The sequence below is a fragment of the Oncorhynchus kisutch genome, linkage group LG14 (genome assembly GCF_002021735.2).
Source record: "Oncorhynchus kisutch isolate 150728-3 linkage group LG14, Okis_V2, whole genome shotgun sequence".
NCBI classification, from domain to species: domain Eukaryota; kingdom Metazoa; phylum Chordata; class Actinopteri; order Salmoniformes; family Salmonidae; genus Oncorhynchus; species Oncorhynchus kisutch.
The window spans coordinates 48,548,093-48,574,875 of record NC_034187.2 but is presented as its reverse complement, the minus strand read 5'-3'; the positions used below and the strand labels follow the sequence as shown (position 1 = coordinate 48,574,875).

General features: G+C 44.2%; 2 protein-coding genes across 5 annotated transcripts; both read left to right on the top strand.

Annotated features, from left to right (window-relative positions):
• The first annotated feature begins 2,001 nt into the window (after positions 1-2,001).
• LOC109903791 (26S proteasome non-ATPase regulatory subunit 4) lies at positions 2,002-14,503 on the top strand. Of its 3 annotated transcripts, none has more exons than XM_020500743.2 (10): positions 2,002-2,100; positions 3,290-3,430; positions 3,671-3,797; positions 3,951-4,037; positions 4,304-4,372; positions 12,502-12,717; positions 12,876-12,987; positions 13,147-13,281; positions 13,554-13,588; positions 13,888-14,503. In XM_020500743.2, exons 1-10 carry the CDS (start codon positions 2,003-2,005, stop codon positions 14,059-14,061), a joined length of 1,194 nt encoding a protein of 397 aa, XP_020356332.2. In that variant the 5' UTR covers position 2,002; the 3' UTR covers positions 14,062-14,503. The 3 variants fall into 3 exon arrangements, with proteins under 3 accessions (XP_020356332.2, XP_020356334.2, XP_020356333.2); XM_020500744.2 differs by having other exon boundaries at positions 2,003-2,100; positions 3,683-3,797; XM_020500745.2 differs by lacking the exon at positions 4,304-4,372.
• Positions 14,503-24,200, top strand: LOC109903787 (zinc finger protein 687b). 2 transcript variants are annotated; one of them, XM_020500730.2, is made up of 10 exons: positions 14,503-14,842; positions 15,596-17,902; positions 18,171-18,433; positions 18,927-19,111; positions 19,531-19,707; positions 20,012-20,174; positions 20,354-20,683; positions 22,041-22,153; positions 22,479-22,575; positions 22,752-24,200. In XM_020500730.2, exons 2-10 carry the CDS (start codon positions 15,610-15,612, stop codon positions 23,325-23,327), a joined length of 4,197 nt encoding a protein of 1,398 aa, XP_020356319.1. In that variant the 5' UTR covers positions 14,503-14,842; positions 15,596-15,609; the 3' UTR covers positions 23,328-24,200. The 2 variants fall into 2 exon arrangements, with proteins under 2 accessions (XP_020356319.1, XP_031644327.1); XM_031788467.1 differs by lacking the exon at positions 14,503-14,842 and adding an exon at positions 14,908-15,315.
• Positions 24,201-26,783: the final 2,583 nt, after the last annotated feature.

The following is a 26,783-nucleotide window of genomic DNA, read 5'->3' as shown; positions in this document are numbered from 1 at the left end:
CGTAGGCTCTAAACTTGACTGAGGACACTGGGCTCAGAGTTATCTGAGGGCATCCGGTTTAACCAGAGTGTTGGTCTGATAGTAGTGCTCGATATTAGAATTATTTATATAACAATACCAATATAGGGAAACATTACAGCATTTGCCTAGAAGAAGCAATCTCTTTTATAAAAGTGTGTGCTGTCTCTAAGATCCATGACATCATTCACACACAGTCAATTCAAGGCTTGAGCAAAGATGATATTGACTGGGAGAGAAGTGAGGTGGGGGAGACTAAGTGACTAAGTTTTTGGTGACAATCAGCAATATTTTTGCGTTATGGTTTGTAAAGTGTAACAGTGTAATTACACGTTAAATTCCTGCATAAAATGGGTATTATCCCACCTCCTGGTAGATTAGTGTGTTTACATTGTCTAATACACCCAGTGATAAAATTATGGGATTCTGGGTAATCCACCGCAGATTTATGCAGAATTGCTATGGTTGAGGTGAAAATTGAATGGTCCCGGGAGAGAAATTTGTAAAATCCACCTTTTACATTGTACATTAGAAATGTATGTTATTAGTAACTACTGTTGTTGGTTTGGCTTCAAATAAACCACTCTGTTATTTGCCGATTCTCAGTTTTCCTTGTGGGTTTTATGCTAGCTAAAGTTCCCTCTTTGAAATTGGTAGCTAACTCGAAAATGCATCTTCTTTAGGAGTGCTATTTATATCCCATCGACTAATGATCATTCATCCATACAATGTGTGTCCCATCATTGCAGGTAATTTATGACAAATGTATATGTTTTATAAACTCATAAGCAGTGTATTTGCCTGGTTTTGTTAGTTGAGGCAAATATGTATCACATACTAGGTGTATTATATTTCTTTGCCACAAGTGTGACATTGAGTAATTTCAAGTTATTTTTTATATATTTTGAATACTAAAATGGATGATGCTGTAAATATGAGATTACACATGGAAACAATGTATTTATTTTTATTATAGGAATGATTCGAAATGGTTAAATCCACTATATGATCACAATGACCTTGATAGACATTTTGATAGTTTTTTTGTTAGTATATTATACAGCAGATTTATGGAGCATTGCTGTGGGAGTGCTATTTATATCCCGTTGACTAATGATCATTCATCCATACTGTGTGTGTCCCAGCATTGCAGCTTTGGAAATAAATGAACTATCCATCCATTGCTCCATCCTTTGTTGACTCACTGACTTGAGGGACGGGACCAGGAAGGTTACATAAGCTAAATATATTTTGATTTGTTTAACACTTTTTGGGTTACTACCTGATTCCATGTGTCATTTCATAGTTTGATGTATTCAATATTATTCTACAATGTAGAAAGAACAACCCTTGAATTAGTAGGTGTGTCCAAACTTTTAACTGGTACTGTATATTGGAATCACAGAAATGCATTTTCATATGCTGTCAATTGCAAATTTGTATTTCTGTTCTTGGAGAACTGGCATGTTTTCATACTGTATTGCTCCCTGAATTCCCTGAAGTCTTGAAAGATGATGTAGGGAAAATATTTTTGCATAATTTACATGATGTGCTGTTTATATTATTTAACATTTTATTATGAATATGCTTGGAGGAATGATTACACATTTTGGTATCAGAAAAAAAAAAGCAAGGGTCTTTGATATGAGGTGCTATAGTTCCGTAACAAAACCGACGTGTGCGCAACTATGGGGCAAAACAGACTTGGTTTAGATTGTTGACAACATGTAAACTATATTACAGTTGTTGGTTATGTAGCTAGTTCATTTTAGCCATATGAGCATTGACATGAAATCAGTCAAAACAAGACATGGTATCAAGAACAAGAATGAAACTAACTGAAACGAATCACTTACTCATGCATGGCAGTTTCTTGTCATTGTTGCTAACGTTAGCTATTTGGCCATCCAGAATCAAAAGAACTCACTGACTTCTGCACAATTTAGCTTCACATTGTCAGCTAAAACATATATTAGCCAATCACATGTCTTGTTTCTTCTCTCCAATAGACAGTGACGTTCTTACATTGTCAGAGAGCGACCAGAAAGTTTTCAAAATGGGACTCGAAAGTACTATGGTGTGGTAAGAATAACACACATCTTGTTTGCTTTATATCTGTTTCATAAAGGATTTCTTTATACGTTACAATGAAGTGAAGGAAACGCTGACGCAATTGTATACTTCTTGGGGTTAAATGGTTTATGCTAGCTAAACCAGTGGAATAGGGGGATTACTGACTGACTTGAGTCATTAGCTGGCTAGCTAACGTTATCTATCGGTGTCAGGGAACATCAAGGGGCAAAATTCGTTAACGCTTTTCATTATCATATACGTTATTTGTCACTTTGAACAAATGGATAACAAACCAATGGCACCCGTTTGCCTACTAGCATATGATGTTATTAACTAGCTTTACCTGCCATTTAGCTAAACGTTAGCTTAGCTTGTATGCCAATCACTAGAGGTTGTCTAACGTTAATTGCTAGCTAGCTGGCTAGACAGACATGAACTGTAGCTAACAGTTTGTCTTTGATAGCAATTTATTCAGCCCAGTTCTTCATATTTCCGGGTGTATATCAATTGGCTTCTTTACAAATGTAATATTTCTGGGTGATCTAGCAACTTGGCTAGAGTCCCCTGGCCCTGAGAATATGTATTAATGAGGCCAGCCTTCTAAAGGGGGCTGGCGTTGCCCATTCCTATCCTACATGTTCCCATGACCAGTTTATCTTGAATGTTTCAACTGTCATCCAAACTATTCTAGTCTCCAGAGTCCAGAAAGGCATAAGAATGGCATTTGTTTATTTTTATCTTTACATTCTTTCATTAGCTACCCTTTTACATTTTGCAGTGTCACCATTCTGAAAGTAGGGTTTTATAGAGCTGTGCAATATGGACAAAAATCCATATCGCTATACATTGCCTGTTTTGATGTGATGATGATAAATGGAACGATAAGTCTAAAACATTAATGTGCATTTTTTTTAAATTACCATTTAAACTGCTACTACCGGTAGTTTGATTGTAGTCAATTGGCCCATTAACGATCACCCATATTAGCACACTTGTTTACTTTCAAACTTCACATTTCTCTAGTATAGGCTACTTATCAGAATGAACGTTGTCAGCAAAAGGCCTGCGATAAATAATTTGTATGATCGGTGTCGATAATTTTCAGTTTATCGTCCCAGCTCTGCATAGCAGCATTAACCATTCTGATAATCCTATTGTTCTTCAATCCGACTCATTTATGTCCCTCTCTCATCCCCAGTGTGGACAATAGTGAGTATATGCGCAATGGAGACTTCCTGCCCACTAGACTACAAGCCCAGCAAGATGCCGTCAACATCGTCTGTCACTCCAAAACTCGGGCAAACCCCGAGAACAATGTGGGCCTAATCTCGATGGCTAAGTAAGCTTGTGTTTTTTTGTGTGTTCAAAATACGAGTTGTCTGACTGAGAACTAGGAGAACAAACAACTATTCTGAAACTAGTGTTTCATATGAACATGTGAGTCTGAGACTAATTGAACTATGTGGCCTGTAAAATAAAATGGAGGCCTCTGATATCAAATAGTGGTGTTTAGGTGGAAAACCGATGCCTTGACTGACAGACATTCCCAGTTTTAATGCTGTTTGGTTGGATTTTTTATGTTTGACTGCAGTAACTGTGAGGTCTTGACCACACTGACCCCAGACAGTGGCCGCATCCTGTCCAAACTGCACGCTATCCAGCCCAAAGGCAAGATCTGCTTCTGCACTGGCATCCGGGTGGCCCATGTGAGTGTCATTGCTTCTGCAGATAATGTCTTTGAAAATGTCATATAAGCCAGATAATTATTTTACACTGAGTTACAAAGGTTACAATTGAGCAGGCTAGTGTTGTGTGTGTGTGTGTTCATGCATAATGTGTTTTTCTCCGTGTCTATATAGCTGGCCCTAAAGCACAGACAGGGGAAGAACCACAAGATGAGGATAATTGCCTTTGTGGGCAGCCCTGTGGAAGACCGTGACAAGGATGTGAGTTTGCCACCTACCAGTGTCTTATCTAAACATATATTTCTCTTACTTTGATGATATAGCAACTAGCCTAACAGAGTATTATGTCATTTTTCTCACAATGGCACTCTTTTCTGGCACATACAATTTTTGTATAAAATGAATGTACATTATAGCTGGTCCCACAGAAGGTGTGTTTTCAACAATAGACATGCAGCTTGTCACCATAGTTACTGGTCTTTCTTTCCCCCTCTGCTTCCGTTCCGCCCAATCTATGGCCCCCACAGCTTGTTAAAATGGCCAAGCGGTTAAAGAAAGAGAAGGTCAATGTGGATATTATAAATTTTGGGGAAGAGGTAAGAATTGTTTCCTTGTGCCAGTATTTTTAATTAGCCCTATTATTTTTATGTTTTCAGTTGAAGTCGGAAGTTTACATACACTTAGGTTGGAGTCATTAAAACTCGATTTTCAACCTCTCCGCAAATTTCTTGTTAACAAACTATAGTTTTGGCAAGTCGGTTAGGACATCTACTTTGTGCATGACACGAGTAATTTTTCCAACAATTGTTTACAGATTATTTCACTTATAATTCACTGTATTACAATTCCGGTGGGTCAGAAGTTTACATACGCTAAGTTGACTGCCTTTAAATTGCTTGGAAACTTCCAGAAAAAGATGTAATGGATTTAGAAGCTTCTGATAGGCCAATTGACATCATTTGAGTCACTTGGAGGTGTACATGTGGATTTATATCAAAGCCTACCGTCAAACTCAGTGCTTCTTTGCTTGACATCATGAGAAAATCAAAAGAAATCAACCAAGACCTCAGAACAAAATTGTAGACCTCCACAAGTCTGGTTCGTCCCTGTGAGCAATTTCCAAGTGCCTGAAGATACCACGTTCATCTGTACAAACAATAGTACACAAGTATAAACACCATGGGACCACGCAGCCATCATACCGCTCAGGAAGGAGATGCATTCTGTCTCCAAGAGATGAACGTACTTTGGTGCAAAAAGTGCAAATCAATCCCAGAACAGCAGCAAAGGACCCTGTGAAGATGCTGGAGGAAACGGGTACAAAAGTATCTATATCCACAGTCAAACAAGTCCTATGTTGACATAATCTGAAAGGCCGCTCAGCAAGGAAGAAGCCACTGCTCCAAAACCACCATAAAAAAGCCAGACTACGGTTTGCAACTGCACATGGGGACAAAGATCGTACTTTTTGGAGAAATGTCCTCTGGTCTAATGAAACAAAAATAGAACTGTTTGGCCATAATGACCATTTGTTATTTTTGGAGGAAAAAAGGGGAGGCTTGCAAGCCGAAGAACACCATCCCAACCGTGAAGCACGGGGGTGGGAGCATCATGTTGTGGGGGTGCTTTGCTACAGGAGGGACTGGTGCACTTCACAAAATGGATGGCATCATGAGGCAGGAAAATTTGGGATATATTGAAGCAACATCTCAAGACATCAGTCAGGAAGTTAAAGCTTGGTCGCAAATGGATAATGACCCCAGGCATACTTCCAAAGTTGTGGCAAATGGCTTAAGGACAACAGTCAAGGTATTGGAGTGGCCATCACAAAGCTCTGACCTCAATCCCATATAACATTTGTGGGCAGAACTGAAAATGCGTGTGCGAGCAAGGAGGCCTACAAACCTGACTCCATTGCACCAGCTCTGTCAGGAGGAATGGGCCAACATTCACCCAACTTATTGTGGGAAGCTTGTGGAAGGCTACCCGACACATTTGGCCCATGTGAAACAATTTGAAGGCAATGCTACCAAATACTAATTGAGTGTATGTAAACTTCTGACCCACTGGGAATGTGATGAAAGAAATAAAATCTGAAATAAATCATTCTCTCTACTATTATTCAGACATTTCACATTTTTTAAATAAAGTGGTGATCCTAACTGACCTAAAACAATGAATTTTTACTAGGATTAAACATCAGGAATTGTGAAACTGAGTTTAAATGTATTTGACCACGGTGTATGTAAACTTCCGACTTCAACTGTACATGCATACATACATACAGTGAGCACCATAATTCATTGGACAGTGACATTTTTTTTGTTATTTTGGTTCTTTGTTCTAGCACTTTGAGTTTGAAAGGATACAATGACAATGAGGGTGAAGTGCAGACTGTTAGCTTTTAATTTGAGGGTATTTTCATACATATCGGATAAACCGTTTAGAAATGACAGCACCTTTTGTACACTGTCCCCCCATTTTAAGTTACTACAAGTATTTGTTGAATTGTCTTTACAGATGTGTGTCGTTAGGCAGGTGTATTCATTTGTGTCGTTAGTGAATGCAGGAGAGCTGTTGATGAATGTATTGATTCTAGACTGCTATTGCCTTTGGAGGTTGTTGTTGGGGTGTTACAACACATGCGGAAGACGGCTGTGTCGATGCAAATGAAGCTGGCCATCATAAGGCTCAGAAATGTCAATCAATCAGGAACATTGCAAAAACCCTGGGCATGCCCAAGTCAGCAGTTTGGTTCATCATTAACAAGAAAAAAACAACCGGTGAACTCAATTATGTCAAAAGACCTGGTAGACCTAGGAAGACCACTATAGTGGATGGACAGAGAATACTCTCTATGGTGAAGAACCCCCCCCTGACAACAGCCCAACAGATCAAAAACACTACCCTGGATGCAGGTGTAGATGTATCAAAGTCTACCATATGTGGAAGACTACACCAGCAGGACTACAGACGGTACGCTACAAGATGCAAACCACTGATAAGCCTGAAGAACAGAAAGGCGAGATTACAGTTTGCTAAAAAAGCACCTACAAGAGCCACAAGAGTTCTGGGGAAAAAAGTATTGTGGACAGATGAGACAAAGTTTAACATGTACCAGAGTGATGGAAAGAGAATAGTGTGGAGGAAAAAAAGACATGCCCATGATCCAAAGCATACCACCTTATCCATGAAACATGGTGGAGGGGTGTTATGGCTTGTGCCTGTATGGCTGCCAGTGGAACAGGCTCACTTGTCTTCATCGATGATGTGACTGCAGACAGAAGTAGAACAATGAATTCTGAAGTCTACAGAAATATTTTATCTGCTCAGATAAAACCAAATGCCTCCCAACTCATTGGTAGGCACTTCATCATGCAACAAGACAATGACCCTAAACATACTGCTAGAGCAACGAAGGGGTTTTTGATGGCCAAAAAGTGGAAAATCGTTGACCGGATCTGGATCCAATTGAACATGCATTTTACATGCTGAAGAGGAGACTGAAGTTAATAAGTCCCCAAAACAAGCAGGAACTGAAGATGGTTGCAGTATAGGCGTGGCAGAGCATCACCAGAGAAGATACCCAGCTTCTGGTGATGTCGATGCATCGCAGACTTCAAGCAGTCATTGCATGCAAAGGATATTCAACCAAATATTAACAATGATTACTTTATTCTACATTATGTTAAACTGTCCAATGTTTTTTGATGCCCGAAAATGGGGGGACAATGTACAAAAGCTTCTATAATTTCTAAACGGTTCATCCGATATGTATGAAAATACCCTCAAATTAAAGCTGACAGTCTGCACTTTACCCTCATTGTCATTGTATCCTTTCAAACTCAGTGCTAGAGTACAGAACCAAAATAACAAAAAAAATGTCACTGTCCAATGAATTATGGTGCTCACTACATGCATGCATGCATACATACACCATTCAAAAGTTTGGACACACCTAGGGTTTTTCTTTATTTTTACTATTTTCTACATTGTAGAATAATAGAGAAGACAGCAAATGAAATATCACATGGAATCATGTGGTAACCAAAAAAGTGTTCTAGTTTATATATCTATTTTATAGAGATTCTTCAAAGTATCCACCCTTTGACTTGACGACAGCTTTGTACACTCTTGGCATTCTCTCAACCAGCTTCATGAGGTAGTCACCTTGAATGCATTTCAATTAACAGGTGTGCCTTGTAGAATTGATTTCCTTATTGTGTTTGAGCCAATCATTTGTGTTGTGACAAGCTAGGGGTGGTATACAGAACATAGCCCTCTTTGGTAAAATACCAAGTCCATATTATTGACTGTAGTACTCGCGCTGCTAAAACACTCGACCACTGCTACTCCAACTTCCGGGATGCCTATAAGGCCCTCCCTTCATCAAATCTGAACACGACTCCATTTTGCTTCTGCCTTCCTATAGGCAGAAACTCAAACAGGACGTACCCGTGCTAAGGACTATTCAATGCTGGTCTGACCAATCGGAATCCACGCTTCAAGATTGTTTTCATCACGCAGAAGGGATATGTTCCAGGTAGCCTCTGAGAATAACATTGACTAATACACTGTTACGGTGACCTAGTTTATCAGGAAGTAGATAGGAGATGTTGTACCCACGGACTATTAAAACCTACCCTAACCAGAAACCGTAGATGGCAGCAGTCGCGCAAAACTGAAAGTGTGAACCACTGCATTTAAGGTGACTGGTAATATGGCCGAATACAAAGTGTAGTTATTCCCTCCGTAAGGCAATCAAACAGGCAAACGTCAGTATAAAGACAAAGTGGAGTCGCAATTCAACGGCTCAGACACGAGACGTATGTGGCAGGGTCTAAAGACTATCACGGACTACAAAGGGAAAACCAGCCACATCGAGGACACTGTCTTGCATCCGGACAAGCTAAACACCTTCACCCACTTTGAGGATAACACAGTGCCACCGACGCAGCCCGCTACCAAGGAATGTGGGTTCAAATTCTCAGTGGCCGACGTGAGTAAGTAATTTAAGCGTGTTAACCCTCACAAGGCCGCTGGCCCAGACTGCATCCCTAGCCACGTCCTCTGAGCATGCGCAGACCAGCTGGCTGGAGTGTCCACCATTGTTCCTGTACCCAAGAAGGCAAAGGTAACTGAACTAAATTCCTATCGCCCCGTAGCACTCACTTCTGTCATCATGAAGTGCTTTTGAGAGACTAGTCAAGGATCATATCACCTCTACCTTACCTGACACCCTAGACCCACTTCAATTTGCTTACCTCCCCAAAAGATCTACAGACGATGCGGTCTCACTGCACACCGCCCTGTCCCATCTGGACAAGAGGAATACCTATGTAAAAATGCTGTTCATTGACTTTTAGCCCAGCATTCAACACCATAGTATCTTCCAAGCGTATCATGAAGCTTGAGGGCCCTGGCTCTGAACCCCGCCCTGTGCAACTTCCTGACAGGCTGCCCCCAGGTGGTAAAGGTAGAAAATAACACCTCCGCTTGGCTGATCCTCAACACGGGGGCCCCACAAGGCTGTGTGTGCAGCCCTCTCTTGTACTCCCTGTTCACCCATGACTGTAGGTGTCCTGGAGGGCAAACTACCTGCCCTCCAGGACACCTACAGCACCCGATGTCACAGGAAGGCCAAAAAGATTATCAAAGACAACAACCACCCACTGCTTGGTCACCCCGCTATCATCCAGAAGGCAAAGTCAGTACAGGTGCATCAAAGCTGGGACTGAGAGACTAAAAAACAGCTTCTGTCTCAAGGCCATCAGACTGTTAAATAGCCATCACTAGCACATTAGAGGCTGCTGCCCCATATACAGAGACTTGAAATCACTGGCCGCTTTAATAGTAGAACACTAGTCACTTTAATAATGTTAATGTTTACATATTGCTCATCTCATATGTATATACTGTATTCCATTCTGCTGTATGTTAGTCTATGCCGCTCTGACATTGCTCGTCCAAGTATTTTATACATTCTTAATTCCATTCCTTTGCTTTAGATTTGTGTGTATTGTTAGATATTACTGCACTTTTGGAGCTAGAAACACAAGCATTTCACTACACCCGCAGTAACATCTGCTGGACACGTATGTTGACAATAAAATTAGATTTGCAGAGGATAAGTTCATTAGAGTTAACAACCTCAGAAATTGCAGCCCAAAAAAATGCTTCACAGAGTTCAAGTAACCGACACATCTAAACATCAACTGTTCAAAGGGGACTGCATGAATCATGCCTTCATGTTCAAATTGCTGCAAAGAAACCACTACTAAAGAACACCAATAAGAAGAAGAGACTTGCTTGGTTCAAGAAACAGGAACAATGGACATTAGACCGATGGAAATCTGTCATTTTGGTCCAATGAGTCCAAATTTGAGGTTTTTGGTTCCAACCGCCGTCTCTTTGTGAGACGCAGAGTAGGTGAACAGATGATGCGTGTGTGGTTCTTATTGTGAAGCATGGAGGAGGTGTGGGGGTGCTTTTCTGGTGACCCTGTCGTTCACTTATTTAGAATTCAAGGCACACTTAACCAGCATGGCTACCACAGCATTCTGCAGCAATACGCCAGCCCATTTGGTTTGCATTTAGTGGGACTATCATTTGTTTTTCAACAGGACAATGACCCACACACCTCCAGGCTGTGTAAGAGCTATTTGACCAATAAGGAGAGTGATGGAGTGATGCATCAGATTACCTGGCCTCCACAATCACCCAACCTCAACCCAATTGCAATGGTTTGGGATGAGTTGGACTGCAGAGTGATGGAAAAGCAGCCAATAAGTGCTTAGCGTATGTGGGAACTCCTTTGACTGTTGGAAAAGCATTCCAGGTGAAGCTGGTTGAGAGAGTGTGCAAAGCTGTCAATATTAACCATGCTACTTTTGAAGAATATAAAATATATTTTGATTTGTTTAACACTTTGGTTACTACATGATTCCATATGTGTTATTTCATAGTTTTGATGTCTCAACTATTATTCTACAGTGTAGAAAATAGTCAATATAAAGAAACTTTTGTCCAAACTTTTGACTGGTACTGTTTATATATACAGAAAGTATTCAGACCCCTTGACTTTTTCACATTTTGTTATTTGTTACAGCCTTATTTTAAAAAGTTTATATTTTTTTCACTCAAACTACACACAATACCCCAAAATGATAAAGCAAAAACAGGTTTTTAGATGTTTTTGCTAATTTTTTTTTACTCAGTACTTTGTTGAAACACCTTTGGCAGCGATTACAGCCTTGAATCTTCTTGGGTTTGACGCTACAAGCTTGGCACACCAGATCCTCTCAAGCTCTGTCAGGTTGGATGGGGAGCATTGCTGCACAGCTATTTTCATGTCTATCCACAGATGTTCGATCGGGGTCTAGGCTCTTGCTGGGCCACTCAAGGACATTCAGAGACTTGTCCCGAAGTCACTCATGCGTTGTCTTGGCTTTGTGCTTAGTGTCCTTGTCCTGTTGGAAGGTGAATCTTCGCCCCAGTCTGAGGTCCTGAGCGCTCTGAAGCAGGTTTTCATAAAGGGTTTCTCTGTACTTTGCTCTGTTCATCTTTGCCTCGATCCTGACTGGTCTCCCAGTCTCTGCTGCTGAAAAACATCCCCACAGCACAATGCTGCCACCGTAGGGATTTTGCCAGGTTTTTTCAGATGTGACACTTGGCATTCAGGCCAAAGAGTTCAATGTTGGTTTCATCAGATCAGAAAATTTTTTTCTCATGGTCTTGAGTGTCCTTTAGGTGCCTTTTGTGAAACTCCAAGCATGATGTCTTGCCTTTTTACTGAGGAGTGGCGTTTGTCCGGCCATTCTACCATGAAGGCCTGATTGGTGGAGGGCTGTAGAGATGGTTCTTCTTCTGGAAGGTTCTCCCATCTCCACAGAGGAAGTCTGGAGCTCTGTCAGATTGACCATTGGATTCTTGGTAACCTCCCTGCCCAAGACCCTTCTCCCCCGATTGCTCAGTTTGGCCGGGCGGCCAGCTCTAGGAAGAGTCTTGGTGGTTCCATTTAAGAATGATGGAGGCAACTCTGTTCTTGGGAACCTTCAATGTTTCAACCATTTTTTGGTACCCTTCCTCAGATCTGTGCCTTGACACAATCCTTTTTCGGAGCTCTACGGACAATTCCCTTGACCTCATTGCTTGGTTTTTGCTCTGACATGCCTTGGGACCTTATATAGACAGGTGTGTGCCTTTCCAAATAATTTCCAATCAATTGAATTTACCACAGGTGGACTCCCAAGTTGTGGAAACATCTCAAGGATGATCAATGGAAACAGGATGCACCTGAGCTCAATTTCGAGTCTCCTAGCAAAAGGTCTGAATAGTTATGTAACTAAGGTATGTTTTTAGATTTTGTTTTTTAATATTAGCAAAAATTTGTAAAAATCTGTTTTTGATTTGTCATTATGGTGGTGGTTGTGTGTGTGTGGATTGAGGGTGGGGGGCAATTTAATACATTTTAGAATAAGGCAGTAACTTAACAATGTGGGAAAAGTCAAGGGATCTGAATACTTTCCAAAAGCTCTGTGTGTTTGTGTGTGTGTGATTAACACAATTACTTGGTTTTAACTCCTGCTTGTTTCCATTCCAAGCTAAATAAATGTATTTTATACATTTTCATAGATAACACAGTATTAACTCTTGAATGGTTCATTCTCACTCTCCCCTTCTCCCATATTCTCTATTGTGTGTCTCTTCCTCCATCGTCCTCCAGGAGTTTAATACGGAGAAGCTGACTGCCTTCATCAACACTCTGAATGGGAAGGAGGGTACAGGTTCCCACCTGGTGACTGTACCCCCAGGGCCTAGCCTGGCTGATGCCCTGCTCTCCTCCCCCATCCTGGCTGGGGAAGGAGGCTCTATGATGGGCCTGGGCGCCAGCGACTTTGAGTTTGGCGTGGACCCCAGCGCCGACCCCGAGCTTGCTCTGGTAAAAATGCAATAGGGTTCCTTTTAAAGTGACATTTTTGCATTTATATTTTGGTCATTTAGCAGATGCTCTTATCCATAGTGACCTTAATAAGTGAACCAGAGTTACCAGCATAGAGTTTTTCTGGCCTTTAACTAACTGTGTTCCTCTCTACTCAGGCTCTGCGTGTGTCCATGGAGGAGCAGAGACAAAGGCAGGAGGAGGAGGCTCGCCAGGTGGCTGTTGCTTCTGCAGCCGATGTCACCACAGCAGACAGTAAAGAAAGTGAGGGTAGGTATAGATATGTGTGTATATTTAGTGAGTAAGTTTTGTGTATCCCTTTTGTCTGGTGTATTATTTATGCATAACCATTCTAATATCTCACGTATGTTAGGTATAAAGGACAATACATATGTTTGTACTGTAATGGTTTAATTGACTCGCTCTCAGAATCCGAGGAGGCCCTGCTAAAGATGTCGGTGTCTCAGCCTGAGACAGGTGGTGCTGCAGTGCTGCCTGACTTCAGCAATATGACAGAGGAGGAGCAGATTGCATACGCCATGCGGATGTCTCTGGCCGGAGAGGGTGCGTTATAATCACCATCCACTCTCATGCTTTCAGAATAGCACCCACTGACACACACACACTTTGCGGTGTGGATGATTAAAAATGGATAAAACATTTTTTTTAACATTTCGTTTTTAAAGCTTGGTACTTACCAATGATCTGGACTGTCATAGTTACACCGCAAACCAAAACAAAGGGACATTTCCAGATACATAGTTTCCATATGATATACATTTTATTTGATTTTGACTATCTCCCTCCACTCCCTACCAACCCATCCCTGTGATTAGAGTATGGCGATGCTATGGACACTGAAACTGCCAAGGTAGGTAAACTCGCATGATCAATGAAATCAGAAACATTATCGTTTGTTTTTCAATACAGTCGTGTGACGTCGGTCCGCTAAAATTTCCCAGTTGCTGTTTATGAAACACGCCCTTTCTCGATTTAGTCACTGGTGTTTTGTCTCATTCGGGTGTAAGTTCTCCATCTCCCTTCCAATCAGGATCACCTCTATTTGCAAGTACATGTACCAGGAATTTGACCTGCTCAAATGGTGCTGACAACAAACAGAATACATAATCAGTGCCTTTATTAATGATGTGCCTTGTGGTTCTTCCTCAGGAGGAGGATGACTATGATGTGATGCAGGACCCAGAGTTTCTCCAAAGCGTCCTGCAGAACCTGCCAGGTGTCGACCCTAACAATGAGGCCATCCGAAACGCCATGGGCTCCCTGGCCTCCCAGACAGGCCCACCCAAGCCTAACCGCAAGAAAGACGAGGATAAGAAGAAATGAGGCATGGGGACAGACAAATTGACGACACACATGGGTTGTGTCCGAAATGGCACCCTAAATAGTGCACGACTTTTGACATGGCTCTGGTAGGGAAGTTGACACCGACAGAATTATGCAAGGCTACAGACAGGAAGACAGTTGGACGGACACTAACGCATGATATGACGGACAGTCAACAACATTCACAAGAAACCCACAAGCACACACAAACAGACCAGACAATAAGACCAAACTGGAATGCCACCAGGATTGTCATATTGACATACAATCTAAAAATGGAATATCCATCTTTTCTGGTTTCTCACTGATTTACCCCATCTTAACTGACTGACTGGCATTATACATTGTATTTAATGACAGGTCCCCAAGCTTGTAAACTAAACAATATCCTCCTTTTATTTTGTTATTTTTCTATTGCAATAAATAAGATGGATGACGCTTGTTGGTGTGTATATCTGTCTGATTGATTGCTTGCCCAGTCCCCACTACCCTCCACCCCATATAGCCAGAACAGCAAAGCTTAATTAGAGAGAGGTGTATGAACAATTGTGGCAAGAATTAACATATCCGTTTTTATTATGTTATCTTTTGTGTTCACATTTAATATTGACAAATGACATTTGTCCGTATGTGGCACCATTTCCACGACAATTTCTTTTTGTAGCTTCGGCAATACAAAAATTGCATTAATACAATGATCTGATAGGACCTCTTCATTGTGTGGCAGGAAGTAAAGGCACGTCATCTGGAGCGAGCGACAATAGTTGAATCACAGATCCAGGTAAACTATAAAAAAAATATGTGCAATTGAGAATCAAAATACCGGTCCCATCAATTGTCCACAGTGACAATGATTTATGGTTATTTCCCAGTAACTCGTTATGAATGCATGGGATGGCCTCCACTAAAGGACCCCTCGCTCTGCTTGGGCTCAGCGCGGCCGGGCCATCTAGCCTGGCGGGGGAAGCCGAAATAAACTTAACAGCTGCGAGACGTTTGTGCTTTTAAATGATTGATTAGTTGTGAAGCCATTGCAGGTTAATCCATATGTCAAGTATATACAATTTAACGTCCACACTCGGTGAATTCATCTATTGAACCGATAAACAATTGGATGTATTTCTTAGCTCGTTAGCTAAATATGTTGTCGCTAGTCTGTCGTAGGTCTTAGCCAGCTAGCGATAGCTATTTGTTGACAATCGTAGCGAGACGGGCTGTGTGTCAAACTGCATTGTGTTCATGCTAGCTGGCTAGGTAATAGCAGCACCCCTCTCGAAATGTTTACTGTATGCAATGTTTTGCTAAGCTGGCTAACAGTCGCTACAAATGCTCGGGTCGAATACAATCCTGTTCGACTTGGATCTGTGTTAATAACTTGCTTAGCTAATAACTAGCTAGCTACCTTTACTGAACTGCAACACATAAGGACAGCCAGCTGGCTAGCAATTTCAATGAGAAATTAGAAACACAGGATGTTTTAAACTTGGAATCATATCACTAATTTTCTGTCCTCTTGGTGTATCCTCTCTTGCAGGGTTTGGTCCCGGCATGGGGGACATGAAGACCCCAGATTTCGATGACCTATTGGCAGCATTTGACATTCCTGACATCGATGCTAAAGAGGCCATCCAGTCTGCTGATGAGGCTGACGGGCCAGGCGGTGCACCTCTGGGAAAGCCGGACGGTGGGGTTGGTGTAGGGCCACCTCTGAGACCAGCTAGCCCCACGGACCCACAGGCTGACACCCCTATTGTCAGCGTTATCGTAAAGAACTGTGTACGACCTGACATTGATGGAGGGGATGAGGACACAGACCAGAACACTATGGACAGCATTGCCGGGGTCGCTATGGGTCCACGGCTCGGTGTCTGTGCCCCAGACATAGCGGAATCTGAACCACTCAATCACAATGGGTTTGGGGCTGCTGGTATAACTACGCCCCTAACCCAGGCTCAGGCCCAATCTAATGGGGAGCCGTGGTCAGTGTCTACCCCCAACACGGAGGGTGGAGGAGGCGGTGCTGGATCAACTAAATCGGTCAAGCAGGTTGGCAATATATTCAACAGACTGAAGCCTCTCATGGCGCAAGGGTCAGGAGACCCTGTAGGGAGGGCGAGGAAGATGCAGCTCCTACAGCAGCAGCACACACGGCAAGAGGCAGGCAAAGAAGCTTCGTTATCCTCCTCTTCATCTGTTGTGTCTGCGTCTCTTGTCTCAGGAGTGTCAGCAGGACTGTCCTCTCCTTTCTTCCCGCCTTCCAAGCCTCTGCTCCCGTCCCCGCCAACCACCCTCTCCTCATACCCGTTGCACTCATCTCAGCCGTTTAACGGGGCACCTAAAGCTGGCCCGACATTGTGTCCCAGAGACTCAGAGGGGGTTGATTCCGATCCGGACCTAGGGCCCCCGCTGCTGATCCAGGAACCCCCTGGCTCCCCCTCCCGCACCCCTCCCAAACTGACCTGTCGTTTTAGGTCCTCTGCTGGCAGCTCTGACTCCACCCATCCCATGGCCTCATCGGCAGCTCACCCCAAACCAGGGGACACTCCCTCGGGCTGTAGAGTGACCTCAACCGCCCAGTCCACCAAGAGTCTACCACAGGAAGACAAACACCCAAAGCATGTTATAGAAGAGCGAGACTCACCTGAAAGTCCTGAGCCAGAAATACCCATATCGGCTGCACCAGTAACCGCCAAGAGGTGCTCCAGCCCTGCAGTAGCCTCCACACCACCACCCTCAGACCTTCAGGAGCCTAAGGAGGAGGAGGAGGAGATGGAGTTGGAAAATGGAATAGAGAAGGCTATGGATGGAGAGGAAGAGGGTGCAAGAACAGGAGAGGAGAAAATGGAAGTGGATGATGGCAAGTCTACACCTCCAACCACTGAAAGTTGCACCTCAACTCCAGGAGGGCCTGCTGCTCCTGCCCGGCCCCTCAAAGTGCGGATAAAGACCATCAAAACCTCCACTGGTGGAATTACCAGAACTGTTACCAGAGTCGCACCCAAAGCAGGTGCTGCTGGAGCCAAGGGTTTGGAGCCCAGCAAAGCTCCACCAGGGGTGCGGAAGACCCCAGTCAACAGGGCCTGGAAACCTGACACTCCCTCTGGTCGTATGGCACCCTCCCAGTCACAGAAAGCAAAGAGTCTCAACACACTACCCGTGTCTACACTAGCAGCCAGTAGTGCTATGCTAGCCGCTGCAACCAAGGCTCAGAACAAGATGGCTGCCTCCTCGGACAAGGCCAAGGTATCTGCCACTGCTGTTAGCATCACTAAATCTGCCGCCCTGCCTGCCACTCCCTCGGTTGCCTCCTCTCCGAAGTTCTCAGTAGCCACGGGCGCGATGAGTGTACGTCCTGTTGGTGCTAAAACGTCTAACGGGGGCAGCGCCAGCGTCCTAGCCGGTACTCACCAGCCAAACAAGCCTGCCTCCATTGTGAACAGCACGGGCGCCGTCATTTCCCGCAGCCAGTCTAGCCTGGTGGAGGCCTTCAACAAGATCCTCAACAGCAAGAACCTGCTGCCCAGTTATAAGCCTGACCTCTCGGCGGCTCTGCCCCCAGAGTGGGGGCTCCCTCTGCCTGCCATGGGCTACCGCTGTCTAGAATGTGGCGATGCCTTCGCCTTGGAGCGCAGCCTGGCTCGCCACTATGACAGGCGCTCGCTGCGCATTGAGGTGACCTGCAACCACTGTGCCAAGCGGCTGGCCTTTTTCAACAAGTGCAGCCTGCTGCTCCACGCCAGGGAGCATAAGGAACGAGGGCTGGTAATGCAGTGCTCTCACCTCGTCATGAGGCCCGTCACCGTGGAGCAGATGATTGGCAAGCAGGACACCACACCCATCAGTAAGGCGGCACTTTCGGGAGAGTTTAGTGAAAATGGCTTCGTCCCATAGGACGCAGCAAAAAAGTTTAAGCAATTTAGGACGCATACAATGTGGCTATATAAACAAAGCTTTATTTCTGTCAGGATATGGTCCATGTTATTATATGAAATACAAGAGAGAGATACCATCATGCAATTGACTTCCAACTTCTTTGTATTCTTGCTTCGCTTTCTTGCTTTGTTGACCAGACATGTGTTCCCCTTCTTCAATCTCCTCTCCTCCTCCAGTCTCCTCCCCCTCCACCACGTCCGGAGCCCCCGCAGTGTCATCCAATTCCAGCCCACTGAAGGACACACAGTCTCCCTCTGCAGCCCAGCTGAGACCGGTCCGCCGTGCGCCCCAGATCCCCCAGGTGCTGATGCCCCTCCCCAGCAAGAAGGGAGAGGTGCTGCAGTACCACAACTTCAAGTGTCCTGAGTGCCAGGCCCAGTTCTCTGGCAAGGCCGAGCTGGTCGCCCACTTCCAGCAGATCAGAGCTACCCCCAACTCGGTGAGTCCTTTGATACAGAGCCTGAAGTATGGGTGTGCATTATTCACAGGCTAATGACGAACTACTAGTGTCAAGCTTAGTCATACATAATGACTGAATTAGGCAGTTTCCCAGACACAGATTGTGGACTGCTTTACTTTATGTATTAGTCTATACTATTACGCAATATTCGTGTTTTACTATGAAAACTGGGCATTTGTAAGGCCTCAATTAACTTTAAACATGTTCTCTCTTTTCCTTGGCCAGACCTGTGGGTGTGCATTGATGACTGGCTTATTACACAGTACTAGTATTAGAAATAGTAGTGTATTCATAGTGTTATGCCGTAGTCAACTTTTAAACATTTTCTCCCTCTCTCTCCTCCCTACCCAAACCTGTAGGCTGTACTCCCCTCCCATGATGCTGCTAATGTTTACTATGAAAACGAGTTCTGCTTAATTCCTCAATGTGTGTGCTGTATGTCAATCGTTAAACCTCTCATCTTCCTGCCCAGACCTGTATGCTGTGCTCCCCTCCCATGATGCTGCCTAACTGGTGCAGTGTGTCGGCTCACCAGAGGATTCATAAGCACCGGGCACCCCACGTCTGTCCAGAGTGTGGGGGCATCGCCCGGCAGGCCAGCTTCCAGACCCACCTGGAGGAGGCCTGTCTGCACTTCGCCCGCCGCATTGGATACAGGTGAAGAGATAGTGTCTGAAACAAATGCAATAAGTCCGCACACAAAAGGATGTCGCAGAAGTATTTTCACTTGTTTATCACTAGCTTAAACAGATGTTTCGGCTTAGCAGCCTTATTCAGTGTGTCGGTCATCTGCACGGATAGACAATTGTGCTACAAATACATGCACGTGTACATACCACAAACTACTGCCTAGATGCAGCGTTATGTATTATTATGACACTCCATTGTCAGGTGGATGTATGAGGGATACATACAGTAGTCAAATGCAAATACACTCCCTCTAACTCAAAGATATGTGAAAAGATGTGGTTGACGATTCTTTCCTTAGTTGCATCACAATCAAGCCACCCAATATTAGCATCAGTGACTAAACCTATGTGTTTAACATTTTGTTGTTGTTCATATCTGTTCCCCAGGTGCTCCAGTTGCCAGGTAGTCTTCGGGGGTCTGAACTCCATCAAGTCCCACATCCAGACGGCCCACTGCGAGGTGTTCCACAAGTGCCCCAGCTGCCCTATGGCCTTTAAGTCTGCCCCTAGTGCACAGGGACACATCAGCACCCAGCACCCCACCCTCACCGAGGGACAGGCCAAGTAAATACCCCACAGTCACTGAACCATGTTATGTCTCTAGGTTTAGAGCAGTGTTTTGCAATCCTGGTCCAGAGGACCCAGAGGTGTGTACGTTTTTGTCCTAGTGCTCTAGCACTAACACACTTAATTCAACTGTGTTCATGTGTGTTAGAACAAAAATGTACACCTCTTTGGGTCCCCAGAATTGGGAAACACTGGTTTTTAGTTGATTGTAAAGCATGTCTCTTGTCTGTTTTTGTCACAATTTGAGCCCTGAAAAAAAGTTGAATTCACTCCTAAATACCCTCTTTCTCTGTATTTGCAGATTGATCTACAAGTGTGTGATGTGTGATACAGTTTTTACCCAGAAACCCTTACTGTACATGCATTTCGACACCCACCTGGCCAAGCAGAAAGTGCATGTGTTCAAGTGTCCTGACTGCACCAAACTCTACGCACAGAAAGGTTCCATGATGGAACACATAAAGGTTTGTTTAGTGAAATTCCAACTCCTAGGTAAACATACGATTGTAGTAAAGGAAAGTGACATGTTAGTTGATCAATCCCCTGGATGGTAAACAGTAATTTATAGGAGCTAATTTGTCAATATTGTCTTCCCTTTTCTCTTGTCTGATTGGTTATCCCTTTCTTACTTCCTCTTATCCAGACTGCTCACAGAAGGCAGTCAGTCAAACAGGAGGGCCAATCCAATGCCTCTGCCCCTGCCCCCACCAACCCCTCAGCCCCCTCCCTCCCAAAATCCAAGCCCTCTGTAAAAAAGGACAACTCAGATGGGGAGGACTGGGGCCGAGACCAAGAGGAGGAGGAAGGAGAGGAAGAGGGGGGTGAGGACTATGAGGAACCTGAGAATCAGTCTAGTTCTATGGAGGTAGGCAGCCATCGTGGGACCATCTCAGAATGGAGCTGCCAGCAATGTCAGAAGACCTTCACACAGAGCGACGACTACATCTCTCACATGAAGACCGAGCACGGAAAGGTAATTATCTGTATAACCTATGACCCACTTCACATAAAAAAATAAAGATGTGAATCGATTATTTTTAACAAATCGAATGATTTGCTTTGCCATTGTAGTATTTGGGATTCGGTTAGATCGCGGTGAATTGAATCACAAATAATAATTTGTGAATTGCAAAACATAAAAATTTGTAGCCTTCCGTTGGGATTATGTTGCTGTGAAACTTGTTTTGGGCATTGCAACACAATAGATGCCAGTCAACTTGCAGAGAAACCTAAGGAAAAATAAATCTGACTAACCTAGAAAATACAGTGCATTCGGAAAGTATTGAGACCAAATGACATTTTGCACATTTTGTTACGTTAGACTTATTCTAAAATGGATTAAATATGTATTTTCTCATCACACTACCCCAGAATGACATAGCCAAAACAGAATTTTGGAAATTTTTGCAACTATTAAATATTTAAAAAACATACCTTATTTACATAAGTATTTAGACCCGTTGCTATGAGATTCAAAATTAGGCTCTGGTGGATCCTGTTTACATTGAAATATGGCAGAACCATGCCTCTGGAAAAATGTACTAATTTGGCTGGGACATGCTTGCTGTAGCTAGATTTCCATACAATTTGCGTCCGATTTTCATGTGAATATTCGAAAATCTGCACAAATGCAAATTTTCCCACGAGATATGTTGCCATCAAACTGACTTATTGCGGAAAAAAGTCTGTGCGTGCTGATGGAAATAGGATATGCCGGTTATAAATGCAGACAAAAATATATATAATTCGACATGTAACGGTAAAATTAATTCCTGCGAGAAATTTATATAATAACAATCATAACGAAGTAGCGCGATATGTTGTGTGGTCCTCCCACAACGACTTGGGAAACCATTTAGTTTATTAGGCTACAGATTAAATAAATGATGAACTTCACAGGGTGGTGAAAGTGCACATGAGCTTAATGCCTCTGTTCCAATAAATATCCAGGGTCTTATTTTTGTGACGCAATGATCGATGCTTGGCTGCCTTTTGACAAATAAAAATACCGTTCTTATCCATAATAATCTCTTAATGTAGGTTGCTTACATCATCGGCAAGCTGTTGTCTAGAGCACATGTGCCAAGACCAGACTAGGCACATTTTCTATATAACGCAACCGTTTTTGTGACAAACCCATCAGTAGAGTTCAATGCAATTTTACTTGTATGTTTCCATTCGGTACATGGGAATTTAACCAACTTTTTTATGTGCGCGACGTGGTGTTGTACCAACGTTGTTTAGTATTTGTATGACCTTAGTGTAATGTGTGTGTGGGGGTGTGTGCACAGAGGACTCACCCTCTTTTCTCCTCGAAACTTCCCCTGTAGACTATGAAGAAGTTCCCGTGTTGTGTGTGTGAGAGCTCCTTCTCCACCTCTTCCAGCCTGCGGCGCCATGTACGCGTCATCCACGAGGGCAACAAGAGAGTCTTCCACTGCCAGTGAGTGAACCCCATACTCATCTAAACATCCACAGAAGCACCATATTTTGTCCCCTGTAGCTCAATTGGTAGAGCACTGATAGTGGGCTTTGATTCCCAGGGCCACTCGTACATAAAAACAAAGGCTGTATGCATGACTAACTCACTTTGGGGGAAAAAGCATCTGCTAAGTAGGATATATATTATACTTGAAAATGTCTGTAGAGTTGATATGACAAGACAATTAGCAGGGATATTTAGAATGTTAAGTTCAGTCGAATATCAGCCCACCTAGGGAAAGTGTGCAGCATCCTCAGAGCCTATGTGTATACTTGTGTGCTTGCAGATATTGCACAGAGGGCAAGCGGACCTTCAGCAGTCGGCTCATACTGGAGAAGCATATCCAGGTCCATCATCACAGGGTCAGAGCCACTGACGGACAGGTCAGTTAGAATCCATTCTTCTTTCCATCACTTGGTGGGGGTACATTTCAGTAATGTTACCCATGGTGTGGTGACATGGATCTGAGTATGTTAAACCAAAAATCAATACTGCTTTTTGACGTTCTCTCTTTTTTACCCCCCCATCACCCCTCTGTCCCATGCATGGATCTCCACAGATCAGGAAGCGTTCAGTCCCGGGTAAGGGCCCAGGCAGCTCATCTGAACTTGACGGGGAGGGGGGGCCACCAGGGGACGAGGAAGGGGGCGGCACGGACAGCAGAGAGGCCACAGAGGGGGGCGAGGAGGGCAGCATTCCTGTGAAGAAAACGCGAGCGTCGGCGCTTCCCGAGCCCGAGGAGGACGACAACGTGTTCCGCTGCGTGCCGTGCGGCTTCGCCACGGAGGACGGCGCCGAATTCCAGCGCCACATCCCGCAGCATCGCGCTGATGCCGCCTCCTTCCAGTGCCTGCAGTGTGGCGTGTGCTTCGCCTCGGCTGGCTCCCTGGGACGCCACCGTTTCATCACCCACCGTGTGAGAGATCCCCAGGGGGAGTCACACCACAGGCCACCCCGCACCCCCTCCTCCCCGGACGGCTTACCCTCGTCCCCACAGGACGGAGAGGACGGTAAGGGGAAAATGAGCTGCAGGGTGTGCAGCCGGCGCTTCGACAGGGCCTCCGACCTTAACACCCACTTGAGGACCCACGGCATGGCCTTCATTACCGCCCACAAGACGGACAAGCCCCAGTAGGGTGAAGTTGCCCCTCGATGCTGATCCTGGGTCAGTTTTGCATTTCCCTCATTAATGGTTAGGATTGGGGGAGAAGAAGCAGATCCCAGATCTGTAACTCGGGGAAACTTCACTCCAGAGCCGGACAAGCCCCAGTATGGAAAGGAGGGGTGAGGCCTCGGAGATGAGGGGTTTTGACTTGGAATAATTTTAGGGGAACTGAATGTGGATAGATGAGAGCTTACCCAGATGTGCTTCTGTGCCGTTTTGAGCCACTTGACCTCCTTTGTCACACTTGCATGCTGAGCAGTGGACTGGACACGCATGAGGATGGGAGTTCTGAGGGTCAAGACCACCTGATCATAGCATCGATATCAGCCATACGTGTCCAACTTTTCCATGATTGTGTACGTTTTTCTGCCATTAATATGGTTTGTCTATCTTATTGTGAACCATGCTATCATTTCTACATGCATTTCCTTCCTTTTCCAAGCTATGTGTCTTGAAAGGTATTCTGTCTCGCGTTGCATCCACACCGACCCACTGTACAAAGAAAGCACTCTTGTTGGTCATAGATCAGTTTCTATGGGTCCACCTCTTTAGTGAGGGTTCGATAACTGTTCTCAAATCAGTATCTGAAGCAAAAAATAGTATTGAGAGTAACACTGATTTTAAGTACTAATGACATTGTTCTATTTATTTATATGAAACACATTGTTGTCGTTGTTTGTGAGATATTGCAGCCAATCTTATGGTAAAGGGAACTTGAAATGTATGACACAGACAGGTGAGATTTATTTCTCTGTTTTGATACGCTGAACAAAAATATGAACGCAATATATAAAGTGTTGGTCCCATGTTTCATGAACTGAAATAAATTATCACAGAAATGTTCCAGACGCACAAAAAGCTATTCTAAAATGTTGTGCACAAATGTGCTTTTAGTGAGCATTGCTCCTTTGCCAAGATATGCCAAACCTGTTTGGTGGATTATCAAGAAGCTAATTAAACAGCATAATCATTATACAGGTGCAATTCAGTCACACACAATGCCAGATGTTTTGAGGGAGTGTACAATTGGCATGCTGACTGCAGGAATGTCCAGCAGAGTTGCCAGAGAATTGAATGTTAATATCTCTACCATAAGCTGCCTCCGTCGTTTTGGAGAATTTGGCAAGTACGGCCTCACAACCACGCCAGCCCAGGACCTCAACACAAACTGTCAGAAACCAACTCAGGGAAGCTAATCTGCGCACTCGTCGTCTTCACCTGACTGCAGTTTGGTGTCAACCATGTCAGTTGGCAAATGCTCACCTCCGATGGCCACTGGCACGCTGGAGACATTCTCTTCACGGATGAATCCCAGTTTAAACTATACGAGGCAGATGGTGTTGTGTGGATGAGCGATTTTCTGATGTCAACATGGGGAACAGAGTGCCCCGTGGTGGTGGAGTTATGGTATGGGCAGGCATAAGCTACGGACAACGAACACAACATTTAATCAATGGCAGTTTGAGCACACAAAGATAGTGTCGAGATCCTGAGGCCCACAGTCCATCCGCCGCCATCACCTCATGTTTCAGCATGATAAAGCAACGCCCCATATCGCAAGGATCTGTACACAATTCCTGGAAGCTCAATGTTCCAGTTCTTTCATGGCCTGCATACTCCAGTTGCCCATTGAGCATGTTTGGGATTGACATGTACGAAAACGTGCTCTAGTTGCCGCCAATATCCAGCAACATCGCACAGCCATTGAAGAGTGGGACAACATTCCACAGGCAACAGCCTGATGAACTCTATGGAAGCTGTGTCACACCAGATACTGGCTGGTTTTCAGATCCACGCCCCTACCTTTTTTATTAAGGAATGTAACCAACACACACACATTGGTATTCCCAGTCGTGAAATCCATAGATTGGGGCCAAATGAATTTATTTATATTGACAGATTGCCTTATATGAACAGGAAAATCTTTGAAATTGTTGCATTTATATATAAATTCAGTGTAGATTATTGTAACCTGTCTTGTTTCGAGTGGTACATTGTCATCAATCTTCTAGCCAAGATAAGTGAGTTCCAAGGTTTTACCAGTGGTGGACATGGGTACATGTCATACACTAAAAGAAAGTGTTCGGGTTTTGTTACTTATGAAAATGTGGATTTAAGTATAGTATTTGTACTCAAATGTTTTGTTCTTCAACCAATTTGAAACAAAAATGAACAGGATTTTTATGGGAGGTAGGCTAGCTATAGATTGTCACTCACAACTAAGCAGAGGGAGAGTGCGAGGGGTTGTAATTTGTGTTTTAATGTGTATGGACATTTCTCTGAGTTGTTTTCTAACTGCAGAATCAGTGCTTGAACTATTTGTTTTTTTGTTTTCGTCACCTGCTATGAAGTACTGTGTGTATATATATATATATATATACACACACACAGTACTTCATAGCAGGTGACGAAAACAAAAAAACAAATAGTTCATACACATTAAAACACAAATTACAACCCCTCGCACTCTCCCTCTGCTTAGTTGTGAGTGACAATCTATATATATATATATATATATATGCATATGCATTCGGAAAGTATTCAGACCCCTTCCCTTTCCACATTTTATCCTTGGGTATATATATATATATATATATATACACTGCTCAAAAAAATTAGCAGCAGGACCGCTACCTCCGCCTTTGTGCAAGGAGGAGCACTGCCAGAGCCCTGCAAAATGACCTCCAGCAGGCCACAAATGTGCATGTGTCTGCTCAAACGGTCAGAAACAGACTCCATGAGGGCCCGACGTCCACAGGTGGGGGTTGTGCTTACAGCCAAACACCGTGCAGGACGTTTGGCATTTGCCAGAGAACACCAAGATTGGCAAATTCGCCACTGGCGCCCTGTGCTCTTCACAGATGAAAGCAGGTTCATACTGAGCACATGTGACAGTCTGGAGGAGAGCCGTGGAGAACGTTCTGCTGCCTGCAACATCCTCCAGCATGACCGGTTTGGTGGTGGGTCAGTCATGGTGTAGGGTGGCATTTCTTTGGGGGGCCGCACAGCCCTCCGTGTGCTCGCCAGAGGTAGCCTGACTGCCATTAGGTACCGAGATGAGATCCTCAGACCCCTTGTGAGACCAAATGCTGGTGCGGTTGGCCCTGGGTTCCTCCTAATGCAAGATAATGCTAGACCTCATGTGGCTGGAGTGTGTCAGCAGTTCCTGCAAGAGGAAGGAATTGATGCTATGGACTGGCCCGCCCGTTCCCCAGACCTGAATCCAATTGAGCACATCTGGGACATCATGTCTCGCTCCATCCACCAACAGACCACAGACCACCACAGACTGTCCAGGAGTTGGCGGATGCTTTAGTCCAGGTCTGGGAGGAGATCCCTCAGGAGACCATCCGCCACCTCATCAGGAGCATGCCCAGGCGTTGTAGGGAGGTCATACAGGCACACACACTACTGAGCCTCATTTTG